This window comes from Aquila chrysaetos, chromosome 1 (assembly GCF_900496995.4).
Source record: "Aquila chrysaetos chrysaetos chromosome 1, bAquChr1.4, whole genome shotgun sequence".
Taxonomy (NCBI): Eukaryota; Metazoa; Chordata; class Aves; order Accipitriformes; family Accipitridae; genus Aquila; species Aquila chrysaetos.
In genome coordinates, this window is record NC_044004.1 from 56,413,586 (window position 1) to 56,439,871 (window position 26,286).

The following is a 26,286-nucleotide window of genomic DNA, read 5'->3' on the forward strand; positions in this document are numbered from 1 at the left end:
TCTGCTTGTAATTAACCTTGCAAACTGAATGATATATGGACTCTGCTGTTTCCCTACCTGCTTTGGGGTTGGTGTATTCAAACCCCCAGAGTTAATGTTTTGTGATTCAAAATTCCTGAATAATTATTGAGGGCTCCTTTGTGCCTGTGCAGTATAGTTTCATATTACACTCATATGAGAATCAAGGTCCTGCTGGGTTCCTTGAAAAAAAACTGTCACCATTTGAAATTCTAGTTGTTTCTGAAAATCAGCAATTAGCAAGTGTGTTGTGTATTTTAAGACAACAGAACTGTCTGTAGTCGTGTTACAAGTTTGCTGTTAGTGGCTTTGGGTTTCTACCTCTTCTGCTTGAAGAAATACATTGATAACGTTTTAGAGAACCGATTGTTCTGACCCTCCTGAGGCTAATTTTGAATAGCGCTGTGTGAACGTAACAGCTTTCTAGAGGAACAAGAAACAGTGCTTTGCCACTTTTGGGCACTGAGGTAGAACTGCTAACATGCTTTGCAGTCCCGTTTCTGGTTTTTCAGTGCACATGCGGCTGTTGGTACCAACCACTAGGATACAGGAACTGTTTGTAATGAGCTCTCCAGAGATTTCTTGCACTCTGTGCACCCTTGAGCTATTCAGTGATGTCCTATAGACTTTCTGGTTTTCTGTTACTGATCTTTCTCATTACCTATGAGCGCTTCACAGTTGAGAGCAGAGTTGGGAACTGTCTGGACAGCCCAGCACAGTGCTAAGGAAGGATCAATTAGCTTCAATCCTTGCTGTGCAAACTTGGATGTAGCTTCATGACAGAACCTTATGTCCTTTATATGTACTCAGATTATACATGTTCCTTTTGCCTATAGTACATATACCACTACATAGATGTTTCCGTCTTCACTTTCCCCTTGGTAGAATGTTGAATATTATATCAATAACAGAGTGTGAAGGTAGGAGATGATGTCACCAAAACAAATGTTCTCCTTTATTTTTCTTTCTAGATTAACACAGCAGATAATTTCACCAATAGCGAGGAGGAAGCAGAAGACGATGACACTTACATGCTTATGTTAGGCTCAGAAACTCAACCATCCGAGAGTAAGTCATGTTGTTAGACAGCTTTATCGATAACAAAGCATGTACTGTTTTAAGTGAGTGGGATTATGGACAAACAGTGGGGGCAAATTATTTTAATACTTTCAATTTTCACATGTTACTGCAACTTCCAGGGAGGACAGGTGTCCTAGGAGAAAGGGGAAGGCAGGTGAGGGATTCAGTCATGATAACAAAGTCATCGCTCAGTAAGACAGACCTCAGTGCAACCACCCCTCCTGGTAAATTCTGGAAATTTTTGATCTCTGCTCTGAATCTAAAAATCAGCTGAATTCTCCAAGTTCTCAGAGAACAGCCTTCATATAAGGGGAGGCACTGCCTACAGGTGCAGCCAGCTCCTGTGTGGAGGCACAGATAGTACACATTTTGCAGCTTGATGTTCATACATCTAAGCATAGATTGATGACAAGCTTGTTGATAATCTGTGTGGTCATATGCATTCCCCTTGAAAACTGCAAACAAAGTTGCTTGTTTGCGTTTACTGATGGCATATATTTTGCATATGTTTTACAGTATCATGGATCTATAAAGCTAAACTTTATCCTGTTTCTATCTTATCTGTTTGTTGACAATTTTATTGTTTCAACTGTCTCATATTCTGTATGAAAAGGATGTTTCTTATTTGCTAAGTTTAAACCAGTTGTTTTAGGACTTCTAGGTAGATGATAGACACTGTGAAAATGTGAGCTAGAAACCTGGTTAGCTCTGATACATTTTCACTGCCTGTGTCACACTGTGTATGGGAACACCTTTAGGGTGGACACATGGAAGAACACAGATTGTAACAGCTGGCCATGTTAGCCAGCTAAATGCCCTAATGTCCCATTTGAATCAGTGGTGAAAGAAAGGCATCACCAAAGGATAACTCAGAATGGAAACCTACCTCAAGGGCTCACTATTACCTGCTACGCATTGACTGTAAGTCTGCTGACGGACTTGTATAATTTACTGTTACATTACTGAGGTTGATGACCCAAATCTTGATGCTGTACACAGTGATTAAAATGGACACTTTCACATCCCTCCACTATATTCTTGTTCTGTGGTCCGTGGGCCACCAAAGACAGAAGAGCTCCATTTCCACAGGAGTACAGCCATGCCTCCCAGGGCAATGTTTATTTCATTTTAGAGAGATTTAACTAAGCACCCAAACCCCATTGTATAAAAACAAGTAACACAGCTGTGTGAGCTACGGCTTTATTTTACTAAGGGTTGCACTGTGCTGCATTGAAATTCAAGTAATACAAATTATGGAGGCAAGGTAAGTGTGTGTGATTTCATTCTGGCAGCAACTCTGGAGAAGTTTAACATTGCGTGCACGAAGATGGTGTGTATCAGAGTAGCAAGATACAATAAAAACTTCCACTGTTGTTTTGGTAAATATTTAAAAAGCTGTTCACTGACAGTATGTATTTGACAGCTTTCCTACTGTATCAGTTCATAAAAGTTTTATTAGCCATTGTGTTGCTTCTGTGGGAATCCTTGAAAAAGGAAATGTTTCCAGATGGCAAATTTTAAATAAAATAATGCATTCTTCAGCATTAAAAGCCAAGCAGAACCCAGGAGATCAATATGGAATTGGATCAAGATGCCAACAAGAAGCTGAGGCAGATGAGGAAAAGAAAGATGATGTAGAAGACAGCAGAGAGGAGACAGAACATGAAGATCAAGAAGAGGAAGATTCATACAGCTTTCACAACAGTCCTGACAATTTGTATGCCAGCATACCTGATGATCTCAAAGAGAACAGAAGAGACTACTTTTTCTGTAAGAGGCCACCCCCTCCTCCCCCTCGAAATCTGCCTGGCATCCTAACACAGGAAAATCTGTACGATTTATCACAAGGTACGATCTTGGGAGGAAAATAACCCCAGATACAAACATGTGCAAGTGCAGACTAGGTGCTGCTGTAGAGATTATGTATGACCACTTCTTCTAACAGCAGTTAGAAGAATTAGGGTGGTATGGCCCTAATTCTGCAAAGCAAGCATGTGCATATGAACTTTGCTGCATCAAGATATTCATGACCAGGTATGTCAGCTAATACTGTGGTATGGGCTGCTGAGTTCAGGTTTCAGGTTTTCCTCACTCTGCCCATCTCAGAGAGCTGCCAGATAATACATTATGCATTGGATTTACAAGAGAGGCTTGAAACAGAAGATTGAGCTTTTATTTTTGTCAAGTTGACTTAAGTATTTACCATTTAAAAATACTAAGTACTATCTTGATTTAATACAGCTTGGAATTCCACAGGTAGAATTAATAGAAATGACTGTGCAGAGAGAAGTAACACAGTATTTTATTACCTGTTAGCCAATGTTGTGGTTAGAAATAAAAAGGTATATTTTGTTGCAGATGGAAAAGAGAGGGAGAAATTGTGACCTTTAATGAAATGCTTTACCTTTTTTTTTTATTTTTATTAATACTTCTGCCCCAGAGTAAAAACCTAAAATTCAGTGTTCTAGTTTGGTTCAAGTGATGAGAAGCCCAAAATAGTATTTGCATCTGTTTCAGAAGGGACGATTATAATTTTTTCTCATTGGGAAAAATAAGTCTGCAAAAGAATCCAAGCCTAAATACCAGTCTTAAATAGTCACATAGGGAAAAAAATCCTTCTTATTTGTCATGGACATTGCTGATAAGTGTGCAGAAATTCCTTCTCAGTTTCTCCACTGCTTGTTACTGTTAACTCTGTTTTTAAATGTGGCATAACATATTAAAGCCTTAAATTACCATCACCAAGCATTCTGAAGTTCACATAAGTAGATAGAAATAGTCTTCTAGCCTTATAGCCTGCTATAGATAGGTTTTCATCCTGTTTTCTGCTGTGAAAGAAAAAGCTGGCTATATGCGGGAAGTCATAGGTGGCTTCTAAGAGAAAGAAGGGCAGAAAAAAATTAATGTTAAAGATGCGTTTCACTTCCCATGAAATACTCAACTGCAGCTATATGTGTGCATAAATGAGGGGTCAGGTTTGGCATACAGGATTTCTGAGTGTAGGTTTGATATAGATGCCTGTCTTGGAATAGCTTTCATGTGGCTATACCATCAAGTAGGAATGTGACCCTCTCTGCCAAATGGGAGTTTTCCATATGTGGGTACCAGCAGAGAAAGTTTCTCGGCTAGGTAGTGTCCTGTGCTGATAAGGCAGAGTTTGTCTAACAATGCTCCTGTGTGAATAGTTAATTTTAAAACATGCTGCGAATTTTCCTGAAGTGTTAGCCTTGGTTTCATCACTGGGGAATGGGGGGGGGGCGGGGGGTATCAGAATTCCTCTAAAAGAGGATGGTGCTTGCTTTCAAAGAGGAACTCTAATGAGTCCTTGCTACCTATTTTTAGTCAGCCACTTGCTTTAGGTGTTGCTGCGGAATACTTAAAAGGCAAGTCCCCTCTTCTTGCAGTCTTTGTTTTGGCAGTGGCATGAGAGTGCCCCCTGTGGGAGTTAAAAGAAAGAATATCCTACAGAGAAAGAAACAGAACTTTTATAGTGACACGGAAACAACATGTTTTTCATAGTAAATATGGCAGGTGTATTAATCCCACTTCTTGTTTTAAGATGTTTTTATATCTTAGCCAGAATACATGTTGATAGTACATATTAATAATACATCCCATTTATAAATTTATCCCACTTACAAAGATTGATTAGCTCCTCTGAACCCATAAACAGATAAAACAATTCTTTAAATAGCAGCCAAAGGATTGAAAACACCAGTAGTGACCACAGTCTGCTTTAGCAGATACACGTGCACAGGCAGGAGATTACAACACAAGGAAAACACAACTCAGTACAAGAATTCCAGGCAGGTCTACTGTTTTTGCAGGAAAGATGGCTAATCAGCACAAGGAAGTTGTAAAAGTTTATGGAAACACCAGCCTCAGTAACAGCTTCTAACTCTTAGCAGTTTGTGGGAGTTTTAAAGACAAATCAAAACAAACCCAGGTCCCAGGAAACTCATTGATTCCTTTTAAAGCTGTAAAATGTAAAAGCTAAAGGAAAGCAAGTTCTGAGTAGTTGTACTATGAAATATATGAAATATAGCAAGTACAGAGAGACAGGGAAATTAGTGGGGGGGGGGATAGTCTTGGGAAATTATTGGGGGGGAGGGATAGATTATAAGAGGTCATAATTTTCATCTACGCTGTAAGGGGCTTTTCAGATTTTTTTCACCTTGTCCTACAGTTTATCTTAGTAAAGCCCTCATAACCAAGTGGGACACTGAAGATGTAGGAAAGACAAAATCTGACGTTTTCTAAAATAAGTTTCAATTCTTAAGTAGTTGTTGCAACAGCTAACAAATAGCCTGATTTTCCAAAATGCCAAGGGCCACAGGTACCACTTACTTGGCTTCACCATTAAAGAACATGTTTGTGTGACTCTTGTGGGAGCAACTGGGGCACTCAGTATTTCTTTTAAATAAGCCCATCTATTTTGCGGCTGATAGCTAAGCATCTATTTTTGATAATCTGATTTGAAATCATGAGGAGGCCCTGAAGTTGGAATTATGCCTTTGGGACATCCTCTCTACTGACTTAGATGATCAGAAGCCTCTGAAAATCAGAGCGCTTTAGTTTAGAAGTGAAATTAGGTCTCTGAGTTACTTTAGGAAACTCTAAAGCTTTAAGTTAAGTCCTAATCTCCTTTCCTTACCCCATATATGGAACACAATTCCTCACTTTTTCAGAGACGAATTTTGTGGAGGACAGAAGTGAAAGGGAACATGGTGATGAACTCATAACAGCATGCTACAGAGAAGAGCAAGATATATGCAAGGGAGACAGCGAGGAGGAACACCCATACACTTTTATGAATGTGGATGAATCTGTGTACGATTTCATACTGGCTGAGGAAGAGGAGGAGGAGAAAAGGCAAGAACGCAGGTCTTTTATCATGAACAGGCCGCCAGCCCCTGCCCCTCGTCCCATGTGTTCGCCAGTCAGAGAGGAGAACACTCCCTATATAGTACAAGGTTAGTGCTGCTGCTTTGTAAATATTTGCTGGTAGAATATAGATGTGTCTCTTCTGTTTGATGAATAATATTTTTTAAAAGACTAAGATCCTTGTTCAGTTACTTTCAAACCAACAAATCGGTTGATTCAGTCAACCTATTCTCACCTCTCAAATGAGCTGAGAACATCTCTGACTAATGTTAATTTTCAATTTACATCTCGGATAGCATCACTTCCTTGGTTTAATTTTACAAAAATTATGACAATGTGATGGAAAACTAAGAATCCCTGGGCTAGCTGTGAGTGTGTTTTAACGGTGCAATACAGAATGTGCTATTTGAATCACCTTTCAGTTTCTTTATCAAAATGTTTTTACATAATTCTAAGAGAGAGATTTTCACCATATTTTATTTTTTCTGATGAGAACAGTAGGGAGAAATGCCTGTGTGAGAACTCCTCTTTCAAATATCCTTTCTGCAATGTAAGATGCTAGAAATGGCCACCTGAGGAAGGATTATGTCCTTCTACCATTTCTGTGAAAACTGGGGGACCTTTTTGAGCTTATTCATGGAAGCGTAAGGCTGGAAGAAGATTTCAGGTATCTTTTAGTCCAATTCAGACTGAAGCCAAATTTCAAAATAACAAAAGGAATTTCTGTGAACCTACTGCAGAGATCTCTGTTGTAAGCCCCAAAATCCATACTGCCTGCATTTCCAGCCTCCTTTACCAAAACCTGCCAATGTATAAGAATATGCATAAGAATAAATGGTAGAAAACCAGGCTGAGAAAGGACACCAGTAGATTGCTTACTCCATCCAGCGCATGTTTTGCACTAAAACAGGATTAATACTACCCAAGTCATCCTACCAAATACAGAGGAGCACCTCCTTTTTCATGCCTATTTCAGTCAGTGATCTATTTTATTCTTCCTAGCTAGCTCTCTTCCTCCAGGCTGTGTAACTCCAGGTGAGGGCCAGAATGCCTGGGCTAATGCATTCATCGTTTAGTTGCCCTTTCTTCAGCATGTTCAGAAGGTATAAGGATGAATCATTACAGTAGTTAAAGTGTAATCCAAGAATGAATGTGTATAGGGGGCCTGTTACAACTACAAAAGTCCTGAAATGGCTGCTTTTACTGAGAGTGCTAGAGCAATGTCTCAAATCTTGGTCCTCTATCATCATAGATAGGCCAGTGACTTAAAAACCCTTACTGTGAGGACGTGTTATTTGGGAGGTCGCTTTTACTGTCTTTTATTGCACTAGAGTGTTCTGCTTTGTCTACCCTAACTGTTCACTAAGGAAGAGAGTATCAGAGGAACTGCTTTGATAGGACTGTAGTTCTTTTACGCCATATATATATATATATATATACACACATATATATACACACATACACCCCCAAGGTTTTTAGCTTTGCTTTTAAAAGCAGGTAGTGGTAGACAAATTAGTTTCCTGTTGTTCTGTGAAATTAGTCTCTGGCTCAAGTTCATTTACTTATACAATACATGAGAAAAGTGGAAGTGCTCCAAGAAAGCTTCAGTTGACCACTCGGGCCTCTGTTTCACCTGGCTGTCCTGCTAGTTCCAGATCTGGAGTTTCCCACTCTTGTTTTCTGCAGGGATTCCTGAGATAGATAGTGAAATTTTAGACAGAAGTGATGTATCTTCAGTGGAGAGATTTTTCTTGCCACTTGAATTGGCAATATTTGTCCTTCTCCACAGTGGTTAAAAAATTCTTCATCTAGTCCAACAATATCCCAGTTTCCAGTTTATTGTATTAAAACTAATAATTGGAAAATTATTAATAATTAATTAAAATTAAAAAATTAAAAATAATTGCTAATAATTGGAAAAAAAGATTGTTTCAGCTGTAAGAACCAGCAAATTTCATTCCAGTCCATCATTAAAATCTGCATGTGTTTGCAGCCATTGCTTTATAATTTAATCTAATCAGTGTAAAATAAAATTACTCTGGCTAGTGCATATACACATTTTTCATCCCTCAAATAAATTGATGCTAGTTTCAGGTTTTGTTTCCATATATTATTTTTAAAAGAGCGTTGCAGATGTTGCGAAGTCAAATAATCAAAAAGTTGGAATTGAGGTAGTTTTGCTGGTTTACTTCTTCCTCCCTGCCACACACATTACAATACAGTCCTTAAGTATATAGTCATGTGCTGCTATTTATCACAGATATGTTGTTTCATCTAGTGTTTAAAGTGGGTGAGCATAAGATGCAAAACTCTTCAGTGTTTTTCATTCCCATTTTTGTTTAAAATATAATTTGTGCCTGCCCTAGGTCTAATGTGTTGTTTCAGACCCTCCTGTGATAAACCCTTTGATTTGTTCTGTATCCCATCTGCATCTGTTTGGATGCCCAATAATGGAGTAACTGAGATACCATTCTTGAGATAAACAGCATTGTATAATACTTCACTTATTCAAAGCAGAGATCCCGTTGATTTTGGTGGCCACTACGAGTGCTCAGAACTTCAAATTAAATCATTAGCGTGTCTAGTCAGCACCCTAACGTCAAGGATTCACGAGCCCGATTGTTGGCTTAAATGACTTGTCTGGGGTTATGCTGGGGCTTTGTTGGAGAAAGAAATCCTGTTTGCAGAGCAACTTTTAGTCACTTAACTGAGGCATCCTTCCCTTCTCTGTATTCTCTCTCCATTCACTAAATACCTTTTAACTTCTAAAACAAATTAAATAATACTCCTGTAAGAAACAGGTTGTCTTCACTGCACAGTTCTGGTTGATCTTCAGTGTGTTGATCTACTGGTGTTCAGTAAGACACAGGTCCTATGGGAAAAAGAGGATTAGAGAATGGCGTATGATGCAGAGAGGAGGGCTGTGTTAAGGGTACACAGTCACCTACAACTGGATCCCCATGTACTTTGGGAGTTCATGGAAAGAACAAGCTTCATGCCCTGAGGACTGCAGGAGCTGTTGTGATAGTGCCATGCAGAGATGTAAGAGGAGGATTTCTTTTTGCCCTTTATGTACTCACAGAGGTGTTGGAAAATTATGAGCTCATTTATTGGGAAAAAAAAAAAAGTGTAAGCATTGCATAGAAGAAATGGCTTTTGCATCTTGGATTCTGTGCTGGTGCCTCCTTTTTAATTCATTTTTTGTATCCATCAGAATAAATCCAAGTGGCTGAATTCCCATGAGGGCTTTCACCACACCTTGAAGTCCATGAAGTTACAAAAGAGTATCTTCTCCTTTAAGCAAAAGTGGTGGTGTTTCCATGAGAACAGCAGCAAAGAAAGCGAGCAAATAGCCCTCTTTGTAATAAGTAGCTTTCGAATACATGGAAGCTGAAGTTTACACAAGGCAGAAAGCCTGCTCCTTGTAGATTACCATTTGGTGCTCTGCCGAATAGGATAGTGGAACTGTTGATCGATAGAAGACAAACATGGAACTTCACAAGCCCATTTTTGGAGTCTCTTTCACAGCAGGATCTACACTTCAAAACCTAGGCAGTAGACAGCGATGCAAGTTGTCATAACTGAACTACCGCAATTTACAGTTTGAGCAGCTGACCTGAATTTGCTGACAAATAAATTCTGGGAAAAATGAGTGAGTTGAAAGATATAAAACATAAGTGTTCAAATCGCTTTTACTCAGTTTCGTTTATTCTATTTTCAAATTTTAATGAACGTGCAAACTACTGTATTGAACACTGCTAAACGTACTGCATCTTAACAAACAGAGAGTACATTTGTTCTTTAATTTAGACCACTGCAAGAATTCTGCCTTCTGTGTGAAAGGCTTATCAACCAATGGAGCTGCAAATTGGTGCCAAATAGCTTGTTGTCCAGATGGTGTGCACTCTTAGTGTGCTCCCTTTCTATTGCTCAAGTGCTTAGTATTCCTTTGTAGGTTATTTTGGTGTTTTTTCAATTGTGTGCTGCCAAATCAACTGTTAAATAAATGTATGAAGGTGTTGAGTTTTCAGATCACAGTGCAATTTTAATGTTCCCTATTGATACCAGATTTGTTTGAGCTGGAAACCGAAGTCCCCGGTGTATTCTTATGACAGGTGCCTGAGTTTCTGTAATGCCTCCCTGCCACTTCTGAAGTCTGACCTACCAGGACTGCCTCAGGGCTTAAGGATTACATTACTGTCCTGGTTTGATCATTTGCCTCTTATCAGAGATCACCAGTATGAGAGGGGTTCTCTGCAGCAAGGACAGCTGTCCTACAACAGCATAAATAAAACTTCATGTGCTGTAGCCTTTGTTCCTTTGCAAACCTCTCACAAATCCCTGAAGGAGTGCATTTCCACTCTGTGCACTGGAAATGTTTTACTATTAAAAGATAGCTGGCTGTGGGACTTCACACTAGGGTTAAAAGTGGAAAAATATGTCTCCCAGTTACTATCCAGAAGAGAACAGCATTCTCATTGCTCATCAAAATCACAGGGTATGCAGAAAAAGTAGCAGCCAGTGGATATTTTTAGGGAGGCAGAACATCTCATGTACAGAATTGACAACATCAACCCAAATGAAATGAAAAAACAAAATCCAGACCAGAACTGTTAGTGTCTTGAAAAATCAGGCTGATTACTGGGAACTATAGTGATCGCATCCTGAGTTAGTAATTCTTATTATGCAGATTGTTTAAATGCTCTAAAGCAGGGGTTTCCAAAGTGAAGCTGCGAAGCCCACACAAACTGCAAAACATTTATGTCCACAGAGGGATTTTTTAGTACTTTTCCTACAGTGAGTATAAAGTACTGCACTGCAGATGAATTTCATTATGTATCTCCAACTTAAGGGTGTTTCTCCATGAATAAAATACTAGGAACCACTGTTCAGCTGTCTTTGAGCACTTAGACTGTTTTTACAGACCTCAGTGGGAAGCGGTATACTGGCTTCATCCACTGTGTTCATTCAGTCAGATTTTTTGCTATCTTAGCTTTGGTAGATTGAACATGTACTGAATAAGGTGCACAGAGAGAAAATATTTATAGGATGCTGCCTGGTTGAAAAGCAAACTGTTCTAAATAGCATATTTCTGGTAAAGCCAGATATAGAGTCTTCCCCTTTTTGCTTTTCTCTACTGAAGAAAAATGGGACTGCAGAAGTATATTCAGGTTTTACATGCTGGAGCAAATATTCTTGAGTATATTGCCAGAGTCCTTCCAACTTCCATGATCCACTAAGTTACATTTCTGACAAGAGCAACAGTGGGAGAGTTCTCTTCATTGTGTATGGTACAGCAAGTACATTGACACCGCTTTCTGTATGGTGTCTTACACTAACCACCAGTACCTATTCTCACTCACTCTTTACCCCTTCTGTAAGAAGGGGTTCTGGTATTACTTTAATTATCTTGCCTCAGTGTAGGGGAGTCATCTCTGCGTAGTCTCCTGAGGTCCCTCCCTGACCAACGTTGCTGGGATTCTAACAGATTTGAGCTCATATTTGACAGACTCAGAATCTCACTGGAAATTGGGAAGAGAATTGCTGGTGAGCATGTTTATTTTTGGATTAATGTTTTCACATTGTCATTACACTGTGATTCTTTTTAAAGTCATTTTACTTTTGATCTGAGAAAACTGACTAATTATGTGGCTGTGGAAGGTAGAGGCTGACAACAGCCTGTATAAGTTGTGATGAGTGGATGTGATGCTGTAGCTGAAAAATCCAGGCAGCATGCATTAGGTCACTGCAAGTAACGGAGCGGCACGGTAGTTTGATATTTCTGCCAGTGCATTTGACATCACCTAGTCTTCATTCTGATGAAATGACTGTTGTGTGTTCTCATAAATGTCTTGAGTGTCAGGCAGCACATTCAGAACATATCAGAACTTCTGTACCAGTTTAGATGTGGTCACTGGTTTTCTCACACCAGCGCAGTTAAAACTGGCCAGTCTTTTTTCCCCTTGCTTTCTGACAGTGTAAGTGCATTCAGACACCTGTGCTGCCATGACAGGACAGCTTCTGGGACTTGAGCCTTTGTTACCTGGCACAGCACAGCCCAGCCATCCCTTCTCCATGGTGCTTGGGCCTAGCTAGACCAGAGTCATGAGGCATGCTGATATGCTTTTGTTCTGTGCCCAGCTGTGTTGTCTCGGAAAAATAAAAAATGCCATACTGTTTACAGTGTCCCATTTCCTTAGTTGATATCATGTTATGAATCACTAGAATCTTTTGTTTCATCTTAAATATGTGAAATATTTTGTATAAATTTTAGGAGTGGTCCTTAATCATTTCTCACAAAACTTACTGGTTAGCATTACATTGATGACCTCTGTCTAGTCCTCATGCTGAGTGATGCTCAGTGTGTTAGCAAACAAAACAGACAAAAGGAAAATGAGATCTAAAAAGATGTGAACAAACATCTGCAGAGTTCTCATCTCCTGAATAATAAGCATGATTCTACTATATTCCTTCCTTAGTATTCTTTGTGTATTTGTCATCCCTTGCTGTGCTACATCTAATTTACAACCTAATCCCTACCAGAAAAAGAACTTGAAATTTTTATTTGCCTAGGTACTACGCACACACAGTTTAAATGTTGAAATGTTTAAATAATGGGAAAAAAATGGAGTGGGCAAAGATAGGAGCCTCTCCCTGCTACATATCCCAACTAGCAATTCACCCCTCCTCCATTCTTTCATTAATTATGAGTTAATTGCATGACAATTCTAAAATGAATGAAGCAAAAACCTAAGAACAAGAAGGAAGCTTATAAACTCACTGTAATTTGCAACTGAGTTGAGATGTGTTAATAAGTGTGACCCCAGTTTATTAATTAATTTGCATTATCACTTAGCTTTGTGTTTCTGTTAAGACTTTGTTCCCCTGGATTTTAGTTTTGAATGTTTCCTAAATAAAACATTAATGGCGATAGATAATTTTGTTTGGAACATCAGCTCAATGAAGCTGATGAATAAATGCATCTTGAATTTCCCTAAGCAAACTGAATTCAAATTAGGGGTATTTACTGGGTTGTTTTTTTCACTGTGTCTTTTCTCCTGTGTGTTTTTTCTGCTGAAAGTGTTGAGTAAGTAGGTAAGTATTATGTATGATTAGCTCACATATCCTTCCAGAGGGTAGGTTCATTGATTTAGCTTTATTTGAATCGCTAGTGTATAGTGGCAAACCATTGTTTGATTTTTAGAGGTAATGTTGCTAATACAGCAAATTAGTCAACATTCCTCATAGTTTAGATGGATAAAGCAAAATGTAATTGATCATTGCCTCTTAACTGATATGAGTTGTCCTCTCTCATAATGTAACTCTTTCCATGTTTTGACTCCCTGTGTTTCTAATTATATCACTTCTTACTGGCCTATCAGTGAGCAATTTTTGAAATGTCATAGTGCATCTACAATTCCTGACCATTATGGCTCTGTGCTAGAACCTCAATTAATTCTGAAAATCAAATTTCTGTTCTTTTTGTCAACCTGCAGCTATTGTAAAAAATTTCATTCTCTCTTTCTAGACCCTTTATACTCATCACAGTTTCTTGCACTGTGTGACTATAAAATGCTCCTAGTCCTTCTATTTGTGGTGATAACCATGAAAATATTAACAACATTTCGAGCCTCATAAAATTGTTTACCTGCACGTGCAGACAGCCTGAAACAACATCTGTAGCTAGTCTGATTGAGATAAAAAAGGCAATTCAGAGTTCCTTGGATCCCACTCACTTTCCAAGCCTTCTGTTAGGGATTTTCCCAGAGTTCTGCATATTTGCCACAAAATAGGTGTTTTGTCACACTTTTTAAATGTTGTTTCCTAGTTTCATGTCCTACTAGAAAATACTGCAGTAGTCTCTTACTCTCTGAGTTTGCTTTCCTGGAGAAATATTGAGGTTACATTACATTCTGAAAAAGCAATCTTACTACCTAAGACATAAAAATGTTGTTTAGGGTGTGCAAGGAACTTCATCTGTGTCCTGTAGCAACTGAAGAGAGGAGAAGGAATAAAGTGGAATTAGTTATTAGTTCTCTCAGCCTCCTTTAATGCTGAGAAACTGAGAGAGAAGAAGAGATACATGGCAGACAAAAATTATATAGCATATATCAGGTTGGGACATTTAATTTGTAGATTTTTGACCTACAAGCATCTATGGGTACTTTAGCCAATCAGAATGTGATTAAAAATTCAAAAGGACTCTATTTCTGATCATACAGATATTACTGAAGGGTACACATTAAGTAAAAAAAGCATAATAGAACTACTGCAACTTTTTAATCAGATTATCTATGGCAGAGAGGCTCTGAACATATACAAATATGTATCCTTCCTCAGTTGAAGGACCGGGGCATTCTGACACTTCAAAAAATTGCTATATTAATGTTGCTTTACTGAAGGAATATTCACTTTATCTTCCATAAGAAATAATGGAATATATCCCTGTGCAAGATTACCTGTTTCTTTCATTCCACTAATGTATTCGAGCAGTTCATAAGTAATTAGAATGTGGGAATGAAAGAGTAAATTGCTGGAGTCTTCCCTAAACCTGTGGCAGTTGTACAGTGGTGTGTGCATACATCTTTCCAGGCATTCCAGAAACAGGAATTTGTTTTCATTGACCTCACCCACACTGAATACTTGCTGCCAACTAAAATCATTTCAGCAAGATACAGCATGTAAAGTGGTTTTAACAATTTTACTTTGAACTGGAAGAGTAATTCCATTTCTGATTACTCCAACACTGCAAAACTCAGCAGAAATTTCAAAGCCTATCAATTAAAGTGCTTTCCAATCAGGGACATTGTTGAGTATATCCCTTCTCCTCCTTATGCAGTAAAATTCAGCCTGCCTGCATTACCTCTGTGTTCTGGTTACTTTAATTTCTTCTTTAAAAAGGGAATACTATTTCAAGTATAGAAGAAAACTCTGCAACCATATTTAGCAGGATTCTTTGAGAATTACAGAGGATAGTATTACAAAAGTTAAAATCTACCAGTGTTAGGCTGAAGCTAGGGACATAACATCAGCAGATTGTGCTGCCTGTATAGTTCTTTTACTCTCCATTTAGCCTGAGAACATTTTAAGGAACATCAAGTCCTCAGCTGTTTTCATTCATCATCACTTCCATACAAGCCTACTCAGGAGTTAGCGTAAAGACTTTATTCTGCAGTGTAGAAAATATACCCTTAGGAATTGCTCCTTCCTCACCTCTGCATGTAGCATGCGCAGAGTTTAGATGTCACAGTGGTCTTGATCATCCGTTTTACAAGTTTCCCTGAGAAGTGAATGCATCGTACAAGGCAGCCTGAGCAGGCAGACAAAGAGCAAACCAAGGTCCACTGGGTTTCCCTGGTCAGCAGGAGCAAGAAGCCAGGACTCCGGGGTACCACGCAGAGCATACCCGCTCTGCCGCTTGAGCAGAGCTCCCTTGTGCTGGGCCTTGGTCCCCAAGCAAATATTTGCTCCATTGAACTGGCACATTTGCTGCATTGCAGTGATGTCAGAAAGATTACTTCATGGGAAGGAATTATTCTAGATTATCAGTTTGTTTAGCTAAAATCAGAACTGAGACTTAAGAGGGAAAGCCTGTATGGCAGTAGCTAAGTCAGAAACCAAGCAGTTCCCGCCTTCTGGGTTTTACGTATGCTGCCAGCAAAAGTTTGACTGCAGCATTTCAGGGCGTATCCAGACTGGCTGTATTCTCAGCACCTCACAGGAATAGGGATGATGGGCTACGCTAATGGAATAACTGATCATGCTTTGCCATTTCTAGTGCTTGAATAAAGTAGACAAAAATATACATATACTCTCTCTTAAGCAGTGTCATTATATTCACCTAGTACTATTGTGTTTTTCTGCCTTAGCTTTCCCCATAAAATAAGAAACAGGCTACAGTAAGTGTCTGTACCATGTGAAGAACTCGGAGATCTAGCTGTTTCTTCTAAACAAGTAATATGTTAACATAAGTCTATTTTATTTTCTTCAAAGCTTCTTGTCATGATATCTGTAATTTCAGTAATCCTGCCATTCTGTGCAACAGCACAATTTTTCAAGTAATTAACATTAGACTGACAAGTGGGTTGAAAAGTACTCCTAGGCTAGAACAAGAAAATTATTCCAGCCTGCTTCTATGAGCTTCTTCCTTCGTTCAGCATGTGTGATGTTTTTTTATTGCCATTTTTCACCAACTTCCTTATATTCTTGATTTTATTGTAGTGTTTCAGCAAAAGACCACTCGAGTGCCCAGTGACAACAACAGGATGTACTGCGATGCCAGGAAGTCCGGTACAGAATTTAATTTAGCTCTTTAACTGCCTTGATGCTTTTCAGTGGAACTAGTAGAGATTTGCTGTGACTTGATTTTGACTGATTTAGCATCTATTTTCTCATATGTGATTTATATCCTTAATGGTATTGCAGCATTAAGAGAACAGATTAAAGAAAGAAAAATAACAGTCTTGTGGGAAAGATTTGTAGAGTCAGAGTTACTTTACACTTTTCTGTTTCCTTTCTCCATTGTGATTAAAACCAAGAAAAGGAAGGACAGGAGGGCTCAGCCGTGCACTAATTCCAGCCATGGAAAGACAGCAGTGTGGGGAGCAACAGTTCTTTCCTGGGTACCCCAAGATCCTTGTAAAATGAATTACTTGCGGCAGTCCAGTTGTTACTTGACTTGTAGCACATCAAAATGTTGCTACCATAAACTCCATTAATGGTACCCTGAAATAATGAACAATATTGTGTACAAAATGAGTGAACACTGAGTGAAGATTTTTCTTCCCTCTTCTGTTAACAAGTAGCAGGATGGGATTAAAGCACATAGAGCAGCACATAATCACCTATTTATTTCTGCAGTGGGGAACTGCAGTCTCCAGTGCTACTGACGTTACTTTTCATGAATGCTAAGCCACTTAGGAAAAGAATACAGGACATTCTAGATCTTACTATGTTGGGATATTGGTAGCATACCTCTGCAAACCAACCTAGTGGCCTTCGGTGATGGAGTGACTACATCAGTGGACAAGGGAAGAGCTATGGATGTCATCTATCTGGACTTCTGTAAGACCTTTGACACAATCCCCCACAACATCCTTCTCTCTACATTGGAGAGATATGGATTTGACGGGTGCACTGTTTGGTGGATGAGGAATCGGTTGGATAGTCGCATCCAGAAAGTAGTGGTCAACAGCTCAATGTCCACATGGAGGTTGGTGACAAGTGGTGTCCCTCAGGGGGTCCACACCAGGTCTTGCACCAGGGTCAGGGCAACCTCCGGTATCAATACAGACTGGGGGATGAAGGGATTGAGAGCAGCCCTGAGGAGAAGGACTTGGGGGTGCTGGTGGATGAAGCAGCTGGACATGAGCCAGCAATGTGCACTCACTGCCCAGAAAGCCAACCACATCCTGCGCTGCATCAAAAGAAGTGTGGCCAGCAGGTCAGGGGAGGCGATTCTGCCCCTCTGCTCTGGTGAGACCCCACCTGGAGTGCTGCGTTCAGCTCTGGGGTCCTCAGCACAGGAAAGACATGGACTTGTTGGAGCGGGTCCGGAGGAGGGCCACAAAAATGATCAGAGGGCTGGAACACCACTTCTATAAGGAAAGGCTGAGGGAGTTGGGATTGTTCAGCCTGGAGAAGAGAAGGCTCCGGGGAGACCTTATAGCAGCCTTTCAGTACTTACAGGGGGCCTATAAGAAAGATGGGAACAAACTTTTTAGTAGGGCCTGTTGCAATAGGACATGGGGTAATAGTTTTAAACTAAAAGAGGGTAGATTTAGGTTAGATATAAGGAAGAAATTTTTTACAATGAGGATGGTGAAACACTAGAACAGGCTGCCCAGAGAAGTGGTAGGTGCCCCGTCCCTGGAAACATTCAAGGTCAGCTAAGACGGGGCTTTGAGCAACCTGATCTAGTTGAAGATGTCCCTGCTCATTGCAGGGCTGGGTGGGGGGGTTGGGCTAGATGACCTTTAAAGATCCCTTCCAACCCAAACCATTCTGTGATAAAAACAGAGTAGTTTTTGTGGGTCTGAGGAAATACACACACCCACCCCTTTTGCTGATATGAAGAATGCAGTTTTACCTAAACAGGTCTGATCTCCAAATAATCTTATCAGATGCAAGGCATTAGGGTCGTTACTCTGTCAAAATAGAAACAATTAGCTGAGATGCAAAAGAGTAGAGTTTCATACCTAATATGTGCTAGTATGATCAAAAGGAGGGAGTGGGAGAAGCCACACTAGCTGTTTTTTTCACTTCCTTAGTATATTTTCCTTTGCACAGTCCTTCCTCACTTAAAATAAAGATTGGTGCGTAACACAGCAGAAAAAACCTGACCCAAATCATACTTGTGTTGTAAACTTTTATCCTGGCTGCATTCTCCGTGCAGTGAAACAGGTGTTTTTTGGCACTTTTGCAACAGCCTCATACAGGGCTAGGAGAGCCCTGTTTCATGGCTGCTCATGTGTTCTGGATTGGCCATTTCAGTGTCAGTATCCTGGCAATACGCTGTGGTGCTACACCTCCCTGGACCAAGCTGTCAATCTGGTAACACACGTCTCCCTGTCATTTCCCTTCAGTTGTGCACCTGTATCATAATCTCTAGGACGACTAGGTTGTAATGTTTTCTTGTCACTGCAATGTATTTAATAATTTGGGGGGAGGAAATAATGGGAAATTTAAAAATGTTTTCTGACCAAATTTCAGCCCCAGCTTTTGAGAAATGTAATGTGTGAAGTTACAGAAGGAAGGGGGGGGGGGGAAGGCACTGTGGATATTTTTTGTCTTAATATAGCAACAATTTCTTTTAAAATGTCAGTACTACAGCTTTAGCACTAGAAGGAGATTCTTGTATGAACTGACACTAATGGAGAATCTATGGATCAGGGCAATAGTAATGAATGAAATGCTTAGGATGCTGCTCTGCTGCCAAAGAATAATGGTAGAATCTTCATTGATCTGTTGCATTTATCTCATAGAAAGAAAAACAACAAACAGAAAGAAGAAAAGGGAGGGGGAAGCCACCCTAAAGTTGGCATGTTTTTATTGATGTTAGATTATGAAGATCACTGCTTACCTGCCTTTGTTGAAAAAAGTGTTTGCATCATAAAGGGAAAGGAATGAAATGGGTTAATAATATTTTCTACCTTTATCCTTTCTGCATTTTGTAGCAGCACACAGAGGCCACACTGACACTGTTACCGATAGCACTGTGAAACACAACATCCCTGCTGAACAGGAAGAGCTCATCCACTTGCAGGAACAGGTGAAAAAGGGGGCAATTTCTGTGGATGAAGCCCTTGAGAGATTTAAGCGATGGCAGAATGAAAAACAGAGACTACAGTCCGCTCAACAGGTATGAGTCTGAAATGTATGTTTCTTGACGGGAACCATGATCAGAAGTTCCAAAAACAAACTCTTGTATATTGGCTGCTACATGTGAGGTCAAAAATAAGAGTCAGGATTTATATGCCCATCAGCTACCAAGGAACTTGCTGCTTATGGTTGTGAATCTTCTAGATACCTGTTTCCACTGTTGTTTGATTACTTGAGAGGCTTCTCGAATTTATTTTGCCTAACTTCAGGTGCTGTTGCATTTGGTTAAAATCCTGAGTTAACTATGTTCATCTTTTAAGGCTTTTGTCCTGAATGCTAGCTGATGCTTAGGTCTATGCATCTTTTATGAAACCACAAACACAAACCTTCTACAGCTGAATAAACCAAATGTGCTATTGAACAGTGTCAGCTAACAGGAACATAACTATATCAAGCATACGTTGTTAATATATATTGACTTACATCAAGCTTTACACCTATCAGAAAGTGCTGAATCTACTTAGTGAAATTCACAATTGTTAGCAGTGCTCTTCAGCTCCTTTATATTCAATGTATGGAGTAAATTGAGGTGCACAAAAGCAGGATTTACAAAAGCCCACACACTGAGTCACTGAAAGAACAGCATCAAACCTAGAAGCTAAGGAGAAAGGCACGGTGAGGAGGTTTGTTAATTACTTCTAACAAGACAGCTGGAGGAAGAGGTTATGCCCTCATTTTATACGAGGTCATGCATTAACAAAAATATTTTCATGTTGCCCTTTAAGTGCATTTAGTAGAAAGAGGAAAACCAAAGCTAGTCTGCTACTCTACAGAGTGGGAGAGCTATCAGATGCTCAAGAAGAGATTAAATGCTCTTTGTGTTTGCATTTACTGAAGAAATAGTATGAGCTTTCTCATCACAGTGGAACACTTGATAGCAAAAGTGCAAGGGCTCAGAAGGGTTTAGGAGCCTGGTTCCCAGGCTGGGCGCCAGCAGCACAGCACTAGCTGTTTGGCAGCACTGCGAGAGTGCGGTGGATGCCCCCTTCCCAATCTGTCTGCGGCCAAGCACGCAGATGGGAATTGCTGGTATTGCTTTATCAGTCAGGGGAATTACTTGTGGAGGAAGATGATCTAATCTGTGCAAAGATCGCAGCACTAAGTCATAAGCCTGTATTTCAAGCAGGATTTACCTGGCCTGTTTTCACTGCTTCAGGGAAAAAGCTACTTTCTAGTGGTGGTTTATACCCTGCATTGCATGTGTGACTCTTCTGTGGTTTTGTACTACAGAAAAGTCTTTCACTGTTACCCCAACATGAACATGATGCATTTACTTCATGGTAACACTGCAGCTGTCTGGTCTTCAGTGGGATTTTTGAGGAAAATTTGCTTGTCCCAAGCAAAAAATAAACTCCCAAGCCTCTGTAATCTAATGCCAGAATCAATATAACTTACTGATAGGAAAAACTCCACAAGACTCCTAGGTATAAATGTTAAAATTAGCATCTACTTATAGTGCATCATAGACATTTGTCAGTCTTTTAAAATTATTTTTCTGGAGAGAGAGAAGCTTGGTGTTCAGAATGTTAAAGCATCCAGCTTTTTATAGTTATTCATTATTTCTACAGTAAACTTCTGTCACTGATTTCTGCTGCTGGTTTCATGCTTGTTTTTTACTTAAAGGAAAAAGTGCACCACCTTAGAGACACCACTGTCGGAAACAGACTAGAAAAGGGAAATCTGAGTGGTAAGCTGTACTTTCTCTGCCTTTCAGAACACTGAAGCCTTGAACTGTAAGTATACTGCAAAGGTCTGATCCAAAACATAAGCAGACTTTTGGATAGGGCATTGAATTTGTAATGAGTATTTTCTGTATCTGACCACATTTAAGTTATTTTAGTGTCATCAGGCCTTCAGCAGGGTCAGATTTCATCCCAAAGATGAGCTCACTGAGAGTTAATGGGGCAGAAAATTTATCAAGTCTTTGTGGCTCAGCTTTTTTGTAGCCCATTTCCTACTGCTTCATCACAATTAGGGTAGATGATTTCTTTAGAACAATTTACTTGATGACTTCAATATTTTATTTGTAAATTAGCTATCAATTTGCACTTGCAAATTCTTGATGAACTTTCCATTGCTACAGCAGTTTAGTATTGTGAGTCATTAATAAAAGCTGTACCATTGGCCATTTAAGATGCTTTTTTTCCCTTTGTGATTGAATGTCATCTGCAGCGGTATAAATCACCTGCATTTGCTGCAAATTATTTTCTCTTGTTGTCATGAAAAGATTGTATTAGATAGTATTGACTTTAGGCCTAGGATTTCTGTAAACTTCAGTACATACATGTTCTTGGAAGGGAAATTTAGTATTTCTTTTTCACATTGGACTTAGTACTATTTGTGTATCACTATTTAAAATTATCACCTAAATGTGTTATTTCCTCACTGCATGAGAGAAGAATAATCCGCAGTACTGCTTTCATTATTCTGTTAGATGGTGTTGTATTTATGTGGACTTGTGAGATACTGTAATTAAGGGAAATTGTTGCTGGCCCAGTGGCAGAGTTGCAGTCCAGACTATTTATATTTCAGCTTTACTATCTTCTGTGGTTGGTAGGGGTGCAGCATCCTGAGCACGTGAACAGGCTCAGTCCATAAGCCTTCAAAAGGCACTCGGAGCCTGAGGGCCTGGGATCACTGCATTTGTTCCTGCAATCTGTTGTCTATAGGCAAGGCAAAGCTCATGATGACATGAGGGTGATTCTTGCAAAGTATTTATCTGTAGGGTTTTCTTTTAAGACCACATCAGTCCTGCCTCTGTAGCTGTCCTTTCTCTCCAGAGTTCAGTTATTGAATCACAGCAGCAGAAATGTTGTATCAACACCAGCATTGTAAATTTTGTGAAATTATCCAGTAAGTCAGATAATGATCACTATGTTCCCTTCTGATCCTAACCTCTTTGCCCTCTGTGATGCATATAAATCAGCAGCTTTGCACTGTAGAAATACAACGGGAAGAGTCATTATGGAAGCTCCTGTGTTGTCCAGCAGTGCACTTTATTATCAAAGATCTAAATTCTTGAAAATAAGAACTTCTAAAAGAGGGAACTCCCTCTCCAGCTGGAGGCGTATTGATGGCAAGAGTAAAGAAGGATCTCAGAAGACCAATACCTAAGTCCAGACATAAATAAATAGCCTGAAACAATAATTACAATCACGTTCTTTTCTCTTTTGTAGTTCCTAAGGAAAGCGGACCAGAGAGCATTCATTTTAGAGACTTTTTGTTCCACATGCCATTTAATAAAGCGGTATGTATGAATGTTAGCAGTTCCCAGATTTGTTTAATGAATTCTAGTTTTTACATCTGTATACAGACTCTCCATCTGTACCTCTAAAAACATGGGCCTCCCTCTCCAGATTCCATGTTTGAAATCAGGATTTGGATAGTCTTTTGCATAGACAGGTTTTGAAGACTTGATTGAGGATTTAAAGAGATCACATCAGAAGCCTGTTAGAAAAGGAATTTGATTTTATTTTAATGAGAAAAGAAAATATCTCCTATAAATTAGTATGGAACATAATTTTTAGTTTCTTGATAAGTTTGATCTTGCTTCCACTGTAATGAAATTTATTAATAAGAGTGGCACCCAGTTCAGCATCAAATGTTATAATGGAAGACTATCTCAAAGTTTATGTCTCCTTTTGCAACCATTTAATATAGGACTGAATAACACCCCCCAAAAAAATCAACTGCAAAGCAAAAAGTTCTTTCACTCTTGGAGTGAAATATCCACAAAAACCGATTTTAAGAACAACTAAGTAAAGACTAAGCATGTACAATGTTCATTTGCAGAAAGTACAGGCACAGACAAGGATTTATCTGATTACTATATAATATACATATGGTCTTGCCCATAGACATGGGTAATATCTTTTTTCCAGGAAGGGGAGTAAGATGTTAGCCAACAGAACAACAACAAAAAATACCTTTAATAAAATTTCATGGAAATACATAAATGATCTGGGGACAAAAGCTCCCTTTTGAAATCTGACTGGCCCAGATTTTTTTGAGGTATTTAAGGTTTTCCTTGGCATCTTTCCTGACACCACCAAAGTACTGAACTAGAAGGAGTCTATTGCCTATGGGAAACTTCATCTATAAGCGAGGCTCATACACTATTTGGAAAGCTGCCTTGCCAATCATGGAATACTACAGTGTAGGAGACAAGGAAGAATGGAGAGAACAACAGAATTGAAACAGTGGAACTGATGAGGTATGTCTTGGCATTTGAAGCCCTCAGCCATAGGTCTCCTCTGGGACGCATTACCAAATCAGGACAGCCAGGATGTGCCCACAGCAAGGTAGACGCGTGCTGCTCTCACAGTAAGATACCGTGCTCTCACGCTAAGGTGGATGTGTGCTGCTGCTGTAGGGTCCCGCAAGGCATGAGCATACAAATATGGTTAGACCTCAGCTTGCTCTGTGGTAACTGATTCCTTGCCTATACCCTTAAGCATATGATAAGGCTTGAGAGTCTTGGGTTTGTGCGTGTCCACTAACAGAATGAATGGCAGCAGCTTAGACAACATTTATGTAAGGATGGACTAGACCAGTTTCCTTTAAAGTCTTAAAAGATAATGCAGCTTTCACATACATTCCATGTCCATACTTTCTAGCACATGGAATTTTTAAAAAACCTATATGATGCCTATCTACATCTTTGGACATTTGAATTACCTATGTGAATCTCATTTAGCTGTTTCTGAAAATGAGATTTCAAAATCTGCCTTCTATGGCAGTTACATGGTGGCACCTTATGTGCCACATCCCACAGATTTAGTCATCCAGCATCTAAAAATAAGTGCAAGATTGCAGAAACTACATAAGATGGTTTGAATTGCTTGTAGTTAGTTATCCCCTCATAGCTAACGTCTGTAGAACCTTGAACTTGGTCTTTAGGGATACAGCTAGTATAGTATAAGATTCCTCATCAAAACCAGGAATGACTGATACTCTGTTCTCCACTCTGGGTGTAGCAGCAAGAACCAAGTAGTAGGTGTCACTGCTTCATTGCTAGGTAATGAGCAAGATAGAGGCCACAGAAGAAAACTGTAACTCAGATGGACTTCAGAAGACCAATACTGCATTAAGCAAATGTTAAGTTTGACTATTATTATTTCAATGCCAGCAACTTACATAATAGTTTTAAATGAAGGTAGGTCTTGGGAAACATGTCAGATGCTTAGCAGTCCTCCAGTGACAAATATACCCGTGGGGCAAATGAGCAATTCAGCCTTTGCATCTGTTCCAGTCTTGGGATCCTTGGTAAGACTGGCAAGGTAGGTGGCCTGCTGTGGAAAGGTCAAAAGCTTTTTCCACAGGGAAATGTGGAAAACCATTTATTTCTTAGCTGTTAAAATTAGTAGGTACTTACACTGAAAGTGGCCTTCGTATCCAAGAAGGACAACTTTACTGTATGTTGCTATAGACTGTTTAATACTGACTCAGTCCTGTAAGGCACTGTAAACAGTCAGGTCATCCACTGCAGTAAAGGCATCCTCCACAGAATTTCTTCTGCCAGATTTTGATTTACAGATTTGTAGATGCCTATGACAGTAAAGCAGGTCTGGTTTAATTAAGTTTGCTCAACCAGCTGCCAAAGACCAAATCTCTTCCTCAGCACTATGCACCTTTCACAAACTGGCAGGTTATTGATTACGTTTGCTACCCTAAACGCCTGGCTTCATTCCTCAACCCCCATCAGTCCCTTGTTTTTAGTCCAAGTTGCTAACAGATTGCTTATTCATCAGTTGATGCCACTCCAGCTTGCAGGTAGTGTCTAAGTAGAGTTCCCTGAAAACTAAAAAACCAACACTTCATTTTGAGCACATTAACCAATTTCCATTGTCTCTGTTCATCTTCCTATTGACCTAAGACAGACCCTAATTTTGACATTTGGATCCATGGGAACTCAAACTTCTTCACTCAGCCCAGTTAGCAAAGTTGAAATAACTTGGGATCCTGAGGCACATACAAGCTTTTGTATGTGTGGAGAGTTAGGAAGTCATAGGAAAGGTTTTTTTTCTTCATGACTTCAACAGTATGCATTTCAGTCAGGACCTCTAGTATTGAAAATACTTATTTGTTGGTAGTTTACAATAGAATCATAGAATCATTTAGGTTGGAAAAGACCTTCAAGATCATCGAGTCCAACCATTGTCCGTGCCCACTAAACCATGTTCTGGAGTACCCCATCTACTCGCTTTTTGAATACCTCCAGGGATGGTGACTCAACCACTTCCCTGGGCAGCCTATTCCAATGCCTGACAACCCTCTCAGTAAAGACATTTTTTCTAATATCTAACCTAAATCTCCCTTGCCGCAACTTGTGAAGCTACATCTTTAGCCTGGCTTATTTCCAGTTTCTTAAGTATTTTGTAGCTCCACATGATGCTCAAATTTAAAACGAAGAAAATAACAAAAATCAGTTTCCTGCCCATTTGTCACCAAATCCAGTCTTCATGAGGCAAGGCCACAGTCAAACTGTTGACTGAGGAGTTCACCAAGGCAACTGAATATCCATGTACCCCTCAGCCTCTCCTAATTGCTACCAACACAGACCAGCCATGCTGTTAGAAGTAAGATCTGTACAAAATCCACCTCATGGCATTCTCCCACACAAGAGGTGCCTATTTTTGTGGATGTCTCTTGGTCCCCTACTCCCAAGGACATGTGTTGTATCACATTTGAAGTAAAACACATAAAAAGTGATTCATCCTAGGCGTGTATTTTGTGAATTATTCAACTTTCAAAGACATTCTGCACTGGCCTAATTTATCATTGATATACATTACTTTCATTAATTGCATCTGTTTCTTTTTAGTCTCCAACTAGGAACCCAACAGACAAGGAACAGATACCTAATTAACAGAGGTGAGTGCATGTATATGAACACACACACAGAGACATTATTTGTCGTGAAAA

General features: G+C 39.5%; 1 protein-coding gene across 2 annotated transcripts in view; it reads left to right on the top strand.

The window, feature by feature from the left end:
- Positions 1-26,286, top strand: part of BANK1 (B cell scaffold protein with ankyrin repeats 1) — a 163,365-nt gene that overhangs the window by 133,521 nt on the left and 3,558 nt on the right. The window contains exons 9-16 of one of the 2 annotated variants that reach the window (XM_030020527.2): positions 990-1,086; positions 2,641-2,946; positions 5,787-6,071; positions 16,204-16,272; positions 19,158-19,342; positions 20,986-21,049; positions 22,539-22,609; positions 26,186-26,235. In XM_030020527.2, the coding sequence (XP_029876387.2) occupies positions 990-1,086; positions 2,641-2,946; positions 5,787-6,071; positions 16,204-16,272; positions 19,158-19,342; positions 20,986-21,049; positions 22,539-22,609; positions 26,186-26,230 (1,122 nt within the window). In that variant the 3' untranslated portion in view covers positions 26,231-26,235. The remainder of the gene's footprint in view (positions 1-989; positions 1,087-2,640; positions 2,947-5,786; positions 6,072-16,203; positions 16,273-19,157; positions 19,343-20,985; positions 21,050-22,538; positions 22,610-26,185; positions 26,236-26,286) is intronic. The other variant, XM_041125592.1, reaches the window with a different exon arrangement.